At 39.8% G+C, this 12,272-nt stretch overlaps 1 protein-coding gene across 3 annotated transcripts in view; it reads left to right on the top strand.

The window, feature by feature from the left end:
• Positions 1 to 12,272, top strand: part of DPF3 (double PHD fingers 3) — a 91,708-nt gene that overhangs the window by 59,129 nt on the left and 20,307 nt on the right. For 2 of the 3 annotated variants that reach the window (XM_075712439.1, XM_075712440.1), the window contains one exon: positions 2,504 to 2,632. In XM_075712439.1, the coding sequence (XP_075568554.1) occupies positions 2,504 to 2,632 (129 nt within the window). Of the gene's footprint in view, positions 1 to 2,503; positions 2,633 to 5,472; positions 5,670 to 12,272 lie in introns of those variants that run through there. The other variant, XM_075712441.1, reaches the window with a different exon arrangement.

Here is a 12,272-nt window from a genome sequence, read left to right on the forward strand (position 1 = left end):
AAGAAAAGAAAAGAAAAGAAAAGAAAAGAAAAGAAAAAGGAGGTGATCAAAACCCATGCTTATTCCCTTGCCAGTAGTCTAGGAGAATCCCTTCAGCTTCATCGCAGTCAGCGAATACACTCCACCTGTCCCACGCACTGCAGACGAATTAATCAGTATATGTATTTTCACAAGCTCCCCTGTCCCATTTCCAGCTTCACAGTCAGTGGATCTTAGGGTCATAAGCTGCACTGGAAAAATTTAAGTGAATATATGCAGAGTATTAAATCAATTATACCATTCTGAGCGGTAGTGGAAGCAGAGTTCTTTCTTAAGTCCGCTGGCTGGCACCATGAATGCTTATTTTTATTTGTGGCCTCACCACAGAATTGTTGTGTGTTTGTGAGTAAGCCAGTTCATCGCTCTACCTCCAAGTCTTTCAGCTGTAAAATGCAATGCTGCCTCCTCACCATGAGATTTAATTAGGGCCCAGCAACATTTTGGTTAGAGTCAATGGTAAAAGACTTTTGACCTCATTGAGGGTTAATATTAGCACCTTAGGATATGTAAGGCACTTTAAGAAACTTGGAAGAAAGGTGAAGTAACATAATAAGGAACAAAAAAAAAAGTCACTGAAGATTGAGCTTGCTGAGTTTGCATTGCACATGGCTTGTCTGTAGATGCAGCGCAATATAAAGAAGTAATTACTTAACTTTTTCAGAATGGGGCTGTAGTGGGAAAAATAAATGCTAGGGAGATCTGCTTTTTATGCACAAAATATGTACAAGTAGCAACTTTATGATCATTTTGTTACAGCTCTTAAAATGATCCGGTATGCTAGGCTTCCACCTGGTTCCTGTTCTTTTTTGCTTATCTTGCATGAACGTATTAAATGCCCCTCTGCAAACAGGCAAAATACTAACCAAACACTGGGAGCTTCTCTCTGGTTTGGGGAGAACTGGGGATCTGCTAACCAGGACCATTTCAGAGCAAAGCCCATTGTTTAGTAAGTAAATACTGTCAGGGACTCAGCGACTATGCAGGAAGATATTGATGTGTTTGCAGCCTTATGGGGTTTAATTTTTTTCTTCATTTCACCTTACCTGCCATCTTTCAGTTACCAATCTCCAAAAAGCTCAGCTAATCAACAGCTGGAAGTAAATTAGTATCTAGATGCACCCAAACCAGAAAAGCAAACTGAACTCAGAGGAAATTTTAATTTTAAGTGTATGTCTTGGACTGCTACCAGAAGCCCTTTAGAATGTCATTGTTCTTTGGGGGAAATTTGGATGTGGACAAGAAGACCATTAATAAAGTCTGTCAAAACATCTGTTAAAAATCTGCAAGTTACAAAATATGCATTAAAAAGATAATTAAATATAGATGGTACAGTTTAAAGGTCTTCATTTTCTAGTTTGTAGAAATCTTCATGGGGTAGGACTAGGCCAGGTATACCACTGGTATTTTTAAGTTAAAAAAAAGAGAAACAAAGACAAAGACCAACCATTCCCCCCGCTCCCCTCTCCCTTCCCCAGTTCCTAGTTAGAGTGTGCAGGAACAAGAATTTTTCCCTCTCTGGAGAGCAGAGGAGAAAAATGGCAGCTGTGAGAGAGAAAAAAAGCACATTGCTGTTCTGCTCAACTAATACGAATGCAGAAGACCTCTGCCCTTCTTTCCCATCTAGGGGAACTGCCTCCTCCTCTGAGCATTAAATGCTCAGTGTGTGTCTGTTCCTTCCCCTATTCCTAGCTGGAAAATAAGAATGTGATTTCCCTCCTTTTTTCTTGGCTGAAGGAGTTTTTAGCTCTGCCAGCTAGGACGTCTGCCCCAGGCTGACTCTTTGTACCTGTGGTGGGTGCTGGGGTAGTGCTGGACCTGCTGCCCTCCCCGCTCCTCCCAGGGGACATGCACTCTGCTGCAGGTAGCTTAACCCTTGGGTGAACCACCCACAAGTGGCTTTACCTGTGAATATTCATGGGCATTTGAACCAACTTCTTGACTAAGGACACCCCGCCACTTTGAGATGTACTCCCCAAAAAAGCTGCTTGAAATAAAACCAGTTAGGGTACCGATCCCCCCATCTCCTTGCTGTTGGTTTTTGAGTTTTAGGGAATGTATTTTTCCTTTCTGAATTTGTATTTTGTGGGTTTGCAATTATGATTGCTGTCTGAAAAAACAGGCTTGGCTCACTGACAGCACAGGTCTGATTCTGCATTAGGCACTGTTTCTATGCCTGTGCGTGTTATCAAGTCCCTGAACTGTACAGGGACCTCTGGCAGCAGGTCTTTCTGAGGGACTGGCCCAGCTGGCATTATAAAGGAAACGGTGAAGTGCATTTCAGGCAAAATATGTACAACACAGGGTGTACTTAAAATGGAGGTGACTTCACTTTTTGTTCTAATTGACAATATTTTGGGAAGACTGTGGCCTGCAAACTCACCAAGCTAACATGGTATCACGGAGAAGGGGGAAATGTCCAAATTGAATGCTCTTTAAGTAAATCTGATTTCTAACCCGACTGCAGCCCAGAAAGGACCAGACGGGGTCATCATTCCCAATAACTACTGTGACTTCTGCCTTGGAGGCTCCAATATGAACAAAAAAAGTGGCCGGCCTGAGGAACTTGTATCATGCTCAGACTGTGGGCGCTCTGGTAGGTGACTCCTTCTTGCAAGTTTCTTGTACAAAGGCATTTTTGTGATTTGTTCTTTGCTCTTTCTGAAGATTTTGAAGAAAGGCAGTGCATTTGGGAGGGTATAGAAGATAAGGTTTACCTCTTGTCTGTGTTTGTGGGAAAGGATGACTGCGAAATTTTCTGTCATAAAACCCATTGTTGGATTCACATTTTAAAAATGCCGATGAGGTCCTACGAAATAATAAAGTTTTAATGTATTTATTGGCTTCTGTGAACATTGGTACATGTACTAGTTGTTCTTCAAATGGAAGGAGAAAATCCTGTGACAATGTTAAAGAATGGGCTCTGTCTTCAAATGCTGCAGTTAAAACTATAAATTACTTACAAGATTTATGAAAGTTGCATGACAAGCATTTCCATTGATTACACATTTCATGCATTTCTTCATCCAAAAAAGGAAGAGGGAGGAAATTACAGGGTAGGGATGGGGATAGCTGTCAAGAATTATCCTCTTACAAGATGACTATCATTAATTTTGTTTAAAGAGGTTTTTATTTCTCCGTTTTCTTCCCTTCTCTCTTTTTAAATGTAGGCAATTGTGTCTTTCCCATTCTGAGTTGTCTTTATTTTGGGACTGTTGTTTTCTTCCTTCCTTTCTTTCTTTTTTTTTTCCCCTTTCTTTCTCTTTTTTTGGGAAATTTTATCTCAGCTGAGCAGTTATTTATGGCTCACATGGGAGGTGGTGGCGGTGGTAGAGGGAATGGGAAACCTTTAACAACTGCATATTCCAGCTTCGGTCCAAGTTTCCAGTTGTGATATTTCTGGACAGTGGTGATACTAGCAGTGATAAGACCATCACATGGAAATCTGAAAACCAAAGAGACCTTGAATTTCAGTATCGCTGCTGCTGCTTCTGTACTGTAATCACTGAAAGATGTCTGTTGCATGATGGCTGAAATGTGTTCTCGTGCCAAGGGAATGGCCTTTTTATGCTCCCGCTGAAATTCATAGTAAGCCTCTTACCACATTCAGTGGGAGCAGGACTAGACTCTCATTGACAAATTGCCTTCTGCAGTTGTGACCTTTGAAGACATTGTGAAGTGATACTGACTGGTCACCAGAGGACCGATGGCAACCCCTTCGGTTTTCTCCAGGGGCGTTCTTACAAATGCTGTGCAGTCAGGAGCATGGACCTTTTAGTGTATACGTGTTTGCTTCTTAATAATTGAAGGGGGAAGCTCATGTGGTCTGTGATGCCATCTTGGAAAACCATTGCTGTTCCCCTTGACTGTTATAGTTCAATATAACTAGTTTCAGCATTGTCCTGATACGGCACAGTGAGACGGATCCATATTTTTTCGCTATTTAAACATTGCTATGGTGATTATATCAGAATGTAAGACAAATACATTAATTCCCTTGATTCCTTAGTGTGATAGAACAAGTAGATCGGCATGTAACCTAAATTGTGCAAAATCAGTTCCATTAAATGCTATCCTTGTACAAATTCTGACCCACCTGGGTCATTCATAGGGGTCTGCAATGGTGTGACTGATGTGTGATGAAAGTGATTAAGGTACAACCACACACTAATCTCTAAACTAAAACATTGAAACCTCTTTGGTGGCTGCCATCTTTCTCTTTCTTGATAATGGAGAACATTTTCATTATACTGAAAGAGAGGTCATGGAAATTATATTGTTTCATAAAGTCAGTAAAATCACATCTCTACAAGGTGGTTCATCTGCCAATAATTTTGTTATATCCATTTTCTTTTTGTGAACAGGATTTAATTCTTCGTGTCTCAAGCAATGCAGTGTACTTGTTATATGGCTGATTCCTGTAGCTGGAGTGGGGACCAAATAGTTGGTTACTTAATACCATGCTACTGTTTCTGAATAATAAGATAGCTGTTCCCTAAAATCTCACACTTTCATTTTCCTGGGGCACAAGAGACATCTTTTTCTCTACCTTTCCTGAAGAGAGAATTTGAAGGCTATACTATTAATCACATAACATGTTTGACTGAGGGAGAAAATAAACCTCAGTTTCTCAGGTTTCAGTATTTGACTTCCCTTTTTAAGAGTCTTCTTTTTGTTGTTGTTGATGTTGTTGTTGCTGCTGCTATTGATGTCCTGTGTGGAGAATTTCCTGTTCCATATTGAAAGTTGGATTGACTCACACACATTTGAACTTTTTGGTGTTCCCCAAGACAGGTCACTTCTCATCTTAGTTGTTTTAGTTGCTGAACTGTATATATTTGTTTGTGGGGGGGGTATTTTTGAAGGAGATGCCATGAAATTGGAATAAAAGCATTTGTTTAGGTTACTTTCACTTAGTCTTCAAAATATACTTCATTTTGTCTACAGAGGAGGCTCTTTAGGATCAGGTGAAGGACAGAGATAAAAAATAGTCCCGAGGTTGATGAACTATCTAGTGTTCTATAGCAGTAAATTTATGACAGTTGATGCCAGCCTGAAGGACAGTGATTGTGCTTAGAGCTAACGGTGTCTAATTACTTATACGGTCTAAAAATCTTTTAGAATTGATTTAAGTAATCATGAGGAAATATTCTAATGTCTTTTGAAGAGAGGAAAACATGATTAACCCTTTCGCTGCCGTATCTATGGGCACCTATGTTGTTTGTAGATTTTCTTCTTTGAAAGAGAAACTGATCCTTTTTTATTTTTCTTACTGTAGTTCTACTGAGCTATGTTGTTGAGGTGCACGGGCACATACAAGCACATACCTATGAGCTCGATAGTCTGAATTGTTTAATAATAACAATGATTAAAAAAATTATGATGATGATGCCTGTTGCTTAACCCATGTGCTGATATATTCATCATACATGTCAGCTCATTTGGGAAGAGAAGGCAGGAGGGACGAAGCAGCGCCAGCACGCACTACGGAGGACTTGTTCGGTTCCACGTCAGAAAGCGACACCTCGACCTTTCATGGCTTTGACGAGGATGATGCAGAAGAGCCTCTCTCAAGCCGAGGAGGTGGCTGTGGTGGCAGCTCTCCCTCTGCAGACAAAAAGGGCGGCTGCTAAGATAACTAAAAAGACACACAAACTCTGAGCAATTTGCTGTCCTTTTTACTACTAGGATTATTATTACCTTTTTCTTTTTTTTAATTTTAGGTCCTTGGGGTTTTTTTTGTTGTTGTTGTTATTTTTGTTGTTTTTCCTGTGGGGTGTACACTGAAAGCACAAGTGTTTAAAGCTCTTGACAACTACTTTGAAGAGACAGAAGGTTTTGATTTTCCTGTTATTTTTTTCATTTTAATTTGTTTTCCTCCCACTCCCCTCCTTCTCTTTCTCTCTGGAAACGTAAAAGGTGGATTTAATATTTTTTTTAATAGTGAGCAGAGTTGATTTTCTTGTCTTTTAATATATATATCGTCAAACCACAAAAAATACAGATGGGTTGGAGAGCAGAAAGCAAACCCAAATAGGTTTTTTTAATTATTATTATTTATATATTCTATATATTATTAGAAAAACTACTTTTTAAATAAAAATACAAAAAAACAAAAAAGCAATGGATGTCTACTTGATAATAGAACTGTTTCTAGAGAACCACTGTGGGCGGACTTTATCAGAGGACAAGGAAACCCTTGATGTGATGGCTTCTGCATTTTGAGATTTTGCACTTACTGTAGCATGTGGAGTTTGGCTCTTCTTGTACTCCTGCTACGCTTGTCTTTAACAGCCTGAAAATATGAGCAGCACCATTGAAGACCATGACCTTGGGGAACACGTTTCCATCCTTCCTTTGGACACCTTTACACTCAATAGATCTCTTCCTCCCTGCACCCCTTCATGTCTTCCTCACTCCGTCCTACTTTTTTTTCTTTTCCTTCACCTTTCACTTCATGGACAGCAATTTCCAAGCATAGGGATGGAATATGAATGGCAAGTGGTAGACATCAAAGACAAAACAGATGGAGGAGCAGAATCATGGAAGAAATTATATGGAAAAATACCTCACCTGTACTTTTCTTTCCGTTTTTAAATTTTAATTCACAGCATTTTTTCCTGTGTCACCCAGTTTTTTCTCTCTGTAGTGTCTTGTGAGACACTTTGTTTGCTTTTCAATAGCTTCTCTTGAATTAAACCAAAGCAATACTCATTAAAGTTCCAAGGGCAATGGAGAAGAGAGTGACTCCCTTCCCAGCGACTTTCCCAGAAAGGAGGAAACATGCAGCAGGATTTGAAAGGTATGTCCAAGCTGAAATGTCTTTCACTCAATTTGAAATCTCTGTGCCCTGGATTTTCAACAGACCCTTGACTGAGCTTTGTTGTAGGAGTAAGTCCTGTGGATTAAACTGTGTTATGAGTATGCGCCACGTTCACACTCCTGGTGAAGCTAATGGAAGTTCTGTGGGAGCAGGATCCAGCTTTGTGTACAGTCAGAAGTGATTCAAAAGGAGTCAGTTTGTAGGTTACATTTTGCTGTCCTAATGCAGGCAAAAATCTCCCTGGAGTTGGGGCAAGATTAGGTTCTAAGGATATATTTTTACTGATGTGTATAATGCCAAACAGGGATCATGACCTTATTTAAATCAGAGGCAAGATAGATATTAATGGGCAGTGCCTAATCCTTAACCTGGAGGTGTGTGTTTTTGATACCAGAATAAAAATCTCAGCCTCACAATGAAGACTTTGGATATATATTGTTCTAATGCATGAATGAAGCCTATCCAAATGGATTCAATTTCTCCTGTTTCTTTTGCTGGAGTAGCACAATACTGTCTGTAAGAGCTCTTTCAATTTTCCTTTCCCCCCGATAAACCTTAAAAAAAAGAGAAAAGATCCAGTCTCTAATTTTTTTATTGTTCACTTTTGACATAGAATAAGCAGTGGACAGATTCTGCTTTTAGGTACATGGGCGTAAATCCAGAATACATGCTGCTGATGTCTAGGTTACATTAATAATCTGCTTTCAGAATGGTGTTACAAAACGTTATGAAATACCTCTGTGTGTTTATACCATAGGGCAGTGGATGCCAGAGCCATGCACACCTGCCAGGAGAAAGCCTTGTTTAAGCTTTCCCCATATTGATAATCCTTTTCTGTTGCTATTCTGTTCCTGCTGGTGTATTATAATCGATCCAGTGTCAAATCAATGATATTTTGACATAATGCTGTCCATGAGAAGTGTACTTTCACTGATAAAAACATTAATTCCTTCCACAACCAGTCCTTTTTTCTCTGAAAGAACACAAGATAAATTTATACTATTTTGCCACTCTTCCATATTTACTAAAAGCTCAAACTTCGGATTGTTTCCAGGGGTCAGGCACAGACATATAGGTGTCTGCTTTTCAAAAATCCCTGAAAGACTTAGGATAGTGTGCATATCTGTATCATTTTATATGTGTGTGTGTGTGTGTATAGGTAAACATGTATCAGAAATGTATGTACACAGAAACATACACATGTATAGGTAATGCAGACATTAAAATAAAGACCAACCAGCAGAAGTCAAGATGGAGGACACTTCCCAACCAAGAATGGGTGGAACCAGCCCTTGTGTGAGGCACTGTGGGCTCACTTGTTCCATACTGACCTTACTGTAAGCAAAGAATAATATCAGTAAAGTCCAGTGGATTTTGTCTAAATTTATGCTAATGTAACTGAGAGCAGAATCTGGTCTAGAAGTAGCGTTGTTCCCAGTTCACAAGGAAATACTGCAAACCTGAAATGTTAAAGAATTTAAAAAATGAAGTTCAAATTGATTTCTTCTGCTACTCCTGCCCTTCAAGCCCTGCACTTACATTTGTGGTATTAGTATTATATTCTCTTCCTTTTAAAAACAATTTTTTTTTTCTTTCTCTTGCTAGTCTTTAACATGCCCATGTGAACAACAGGGAAAATAGAAAGGGAGCAAGTACCTAGAAATGTGCCAAATCCACAGTAAACAAACAACATGATTTCTTGCATCCATCTTGTGTCTACTTCTTGTATCCATGTAGCAGCCATGTCAGACAGATTAGAAGGTTAAGAAAAGAGTTTTAATTTTACCCAGTGTTCCTCAAAATACAATCAGAGTATGCTTTGATAGGGAAAGGCTCACAGGAGTCATGGAGATCTGAATTGTCAAGGACTTGAAGAGAGTTCAGTTTTCATTTGTCTACCTTTTACTGCCTGAGAGCTGTAGGCTTGACACAGTTGGAACCAGCCAGCTGCACCTGGCCACTGGTGCAGGGATGGTAGCACAGAGCTCAGCATTTACTAAGCGCTGTATTTACGCAGCTTCTTGCATGCTGTTGCAGCCCATCCGGAGCTCTGTGCTGCTGTGCTAATATATTCCTTGCAGCACCTGAGCTAGCTAGCAAAACCTACCTACATATGTCTTTCTGAAGAACTCCAGTCACTGCATCAACTACAGAATAAGCAAACTCTAAATATAATTTTTTCCAAGTGGAGTCCTTACCATTGTCTTTTGTGAACCATGCCTAACACATTCTGGGCTCTTCTAGAATACAAACAATAATCAGATGCCCATAATTCATGAAGTCTTGATTTAGTTTCACAAATGCAGTTACTATAACAATGCATACAGTCTTAATCCTTTCGCAACCTAACCACCCATCTTTGTGACAACCGGGCAGCACAGTACCCTCAGAAAGAAGCCACGACAGCTCACAGAGTGCATAAAAATTGCCAGCTGATATTTATTACAGACAGCATTGAAAAATATCCATCGCTGTTACTTATACCGTTAATGTGTATATGGACGGTCACTGGTTCAATCTAGTCCTGAGAGAAGAAGGAAGGTAAAATAAATTCATCGTTATCTTATTAGACTGAGATAACCAACATGAGTTTAGTCCAGCAGGCTGAGTAGTGTGGTACTGACCATAGCAAAGCATCAGTCATAGGGAGGAAATTAAGATGTAGAGATGGAAGCTAAAAGAGTACTTGTTTAAGCTAGGTTGTAAACTAGTGTTAACAGTGAATATTGAAAGAAATGTTGATACAGAAATGAAATATTCTCAGGGCAGGTACTGCTGGAGTAAATGCTGGGAACAGGGAAAGAGGGTTGGTAGCTTATAAGTTAAAGATGAAAGCAAAGCAAAGGGGCTGCTACATAAGACCCTCTCAGATGGACAAAGGGAAGATGACAATGTTAATGAGACAGAAAATATGTAGGAGGAGATTTCATAAGTGCAATGAAAAAGAAAAAAATAGAGGAGCCTGACACTGGCCTAGCCAGGTCAGAAATGAGAGAACTACACAGTGTCAATTGTATCTTCAAAGACTCATAAGTCCCAAACCAAATTAGGATGGCGTAAAGAGAGTTTTCAATGTGAATTCTGGGTTGTACCTAAAAAATACAGTCATCTTTGAAATCAGAAAGGAATGTGATGCTCTGTATTCCCCAGTGATTTCAGCAGTTCAATGAGACCTGCTGTTCTGAGCTTCATAAGAAGATCTTTGAAGGTGCAGTCCTTCAACTAATCACAAGCCTGGCTCTTCCAGTCCACCTCCAAAGACGTGCTTCTTACTAGAGGAAGGTTAGCACAAGGCTGTCCAAAGATTATCCTGAAACACAGGCTCCCCCAAAACCCATGTATCAAAATAAGACAGCTCCAATGTGAAATGTGAATAAAGGGATGTTTCTTATCAGGTCCTAAATTCAGACTTTTCTGTGTTTATCATGTGAGCTGTCTCCTCAGGCACCTTTCTACTGCTCCATACTAAAGGATCTTAGAAAAGACACATAATTTCCTGAGCCTCTGCAAACTCTGATTCCCAGATGGGAGCACGAGAAATACGGAAGTGACGTGCTGCTTGAGCAGCTGATTAGTGGGAAGAAAGGCTACGTAGACTGTGCACTGATCCTTAGCATGTTCCCTTTTGTGGCTCTTAATTAGTTGACATTTTAGCAGAGACAGACCTCAGCTCTTGCATGAAAACAGTTTAAAATTTTAAGCATAACAATATATATTGAGAAAATTTTAAGAAAATATGGGATTCTGGCATAACAGTTAAAAAATAAAAGGAGACTGTGGGGCATGTGGCAGAACAGGGATGGAACTGAAATCTATTTTCCTTCACTTTACATCTCTTCCCTCTACCTGGGACCCCCCCAGTTTTGTGGGTTGGATATTTATTTCTTGTATATGTAATGGTGCTTGGAATAACGTTGTACATATGTGGAAGGTCATAAATGATGAGCCTAGGCTGCTGAAACAAGGTCCAGAGAGAACTTTGCCACTGGCTTCAGAAGGATTAGCACTGTGCTTTCTTAGCTGTTGCTTTTATTGAATGAAACCTCACTGTTAATACGCTTGCTAGTATGGTGAAGACAAGCTCCGAGATGGCCGTTTGTTTCAGCAGAATGTGTTATTAGAATCCCCTCCCCGCATTGTTTTGCCTTTGAGCTTTTACATTAGTTATTCATTTTGAGTTCCAGTTTGCCATTTTACAGACCTCAGCTTAGGCTCTTGATTGAAGACAGAGACTCAGTTTGCTGCCTGCTGATGCACGGAGCAAATGAGAACTGCACCCAGAGAGTCGCTGAGTCCGGGCTGTGCCGGGTCACCACTGTGTTCTCTCCTGCCTGCTTGGCCTTTCTTTGGTTAATTCTTGCAATGATATTTTGAGATGGGTCCTAAAATTATAATTCAAATACTATCAACTATGGAGCTTTCAAAGCCTGGCTCCTCATGCAATTTGCCTCTTCCTCATGGCAAGCAATTTGACTGAATCAGTTCCTCAAGCAAACATTGTATTGACCCCACTGGGAGTCATCTTATTATAAAAACTGCAAAATCTGCCCAGTGTGTTTTCTGCTGCAACATATGTAGATGTTTCCAATAAACACCCATTTCTTATTCTCCGTGATTTTTTTCTTATTTATATAAAATTTGTAGCTATGAGTATATGTGAAGTATGAGGCTCATGCATGTGTTCATGCTGGCATGGGGTTGTTTTGACAAACCCTCACAGTGCAGGAATGTAGCCAGGCTGAATTTTTGCTGACTGAGCCATTACAATAAACCCTACCAACCTTTGTTCTCTTTGCCAGATATCTACCAGGGTTGAAAAAACCCCAACCTGTATAAATACCATAGAATACTGAAATTGGGTTGGAACTATTTTCATCTCCCTGTCTGTATTTCCATGAGTGTTAAGTTGCCAATTTCAGACAAGACAATTTGTAATAACATTTAGAAAAAAAACCCAGCTGTTGCGATTTCAAGTTCTGATACCCCTGTTAAGGGGATGCTACCAGTTCATATCTTTGAGTTATCCTTTTGGTCACTGGCATCTCCTAAGATTTTGGACCTTCATGTTGTCCAGAACTGATATGAGGGGTGTGGGGAAGACATGGGGGGAGGCACTTGCATTTTGTGGAAATGAAGAGATGATTTTATTGGCTATCTAATACTGCTCATGAGCAGTATGCAACTTGGCCCATTCATGGATTAAACACAATGCAAAATGCAGTCTTTCACTTATTTCCAGAAGTATCACATTGCTGCCACCCTATGTGTACTGTTAAGACTTCTAAAAATGCCTTTTGTGCAGCACCGCATACACTTGTGGCTCTGTACAAATTGTTAGTAATATAGCAATATAATCAGAGCAGGATTTCATAAGCAAAGGTCTTAACATATCCAATGAAGAGACAGCTATGTA

The sequence above is a fragment of the Pelecanus crispus genome, chromosome 6 (genome assembly GCF_030463565.1).
Source record: "Pelecanus crispus isolate bPelCri1 chromosome 6, bPelCri1.pri, whole genome shotgun sequence".
NCBI classification, from domain to species: Eukaryota; Metazoa; Chordata; class Aves; order Pelecaniformes; family Pelecanidae; genus Pelecanus; species Pelecanus crispus.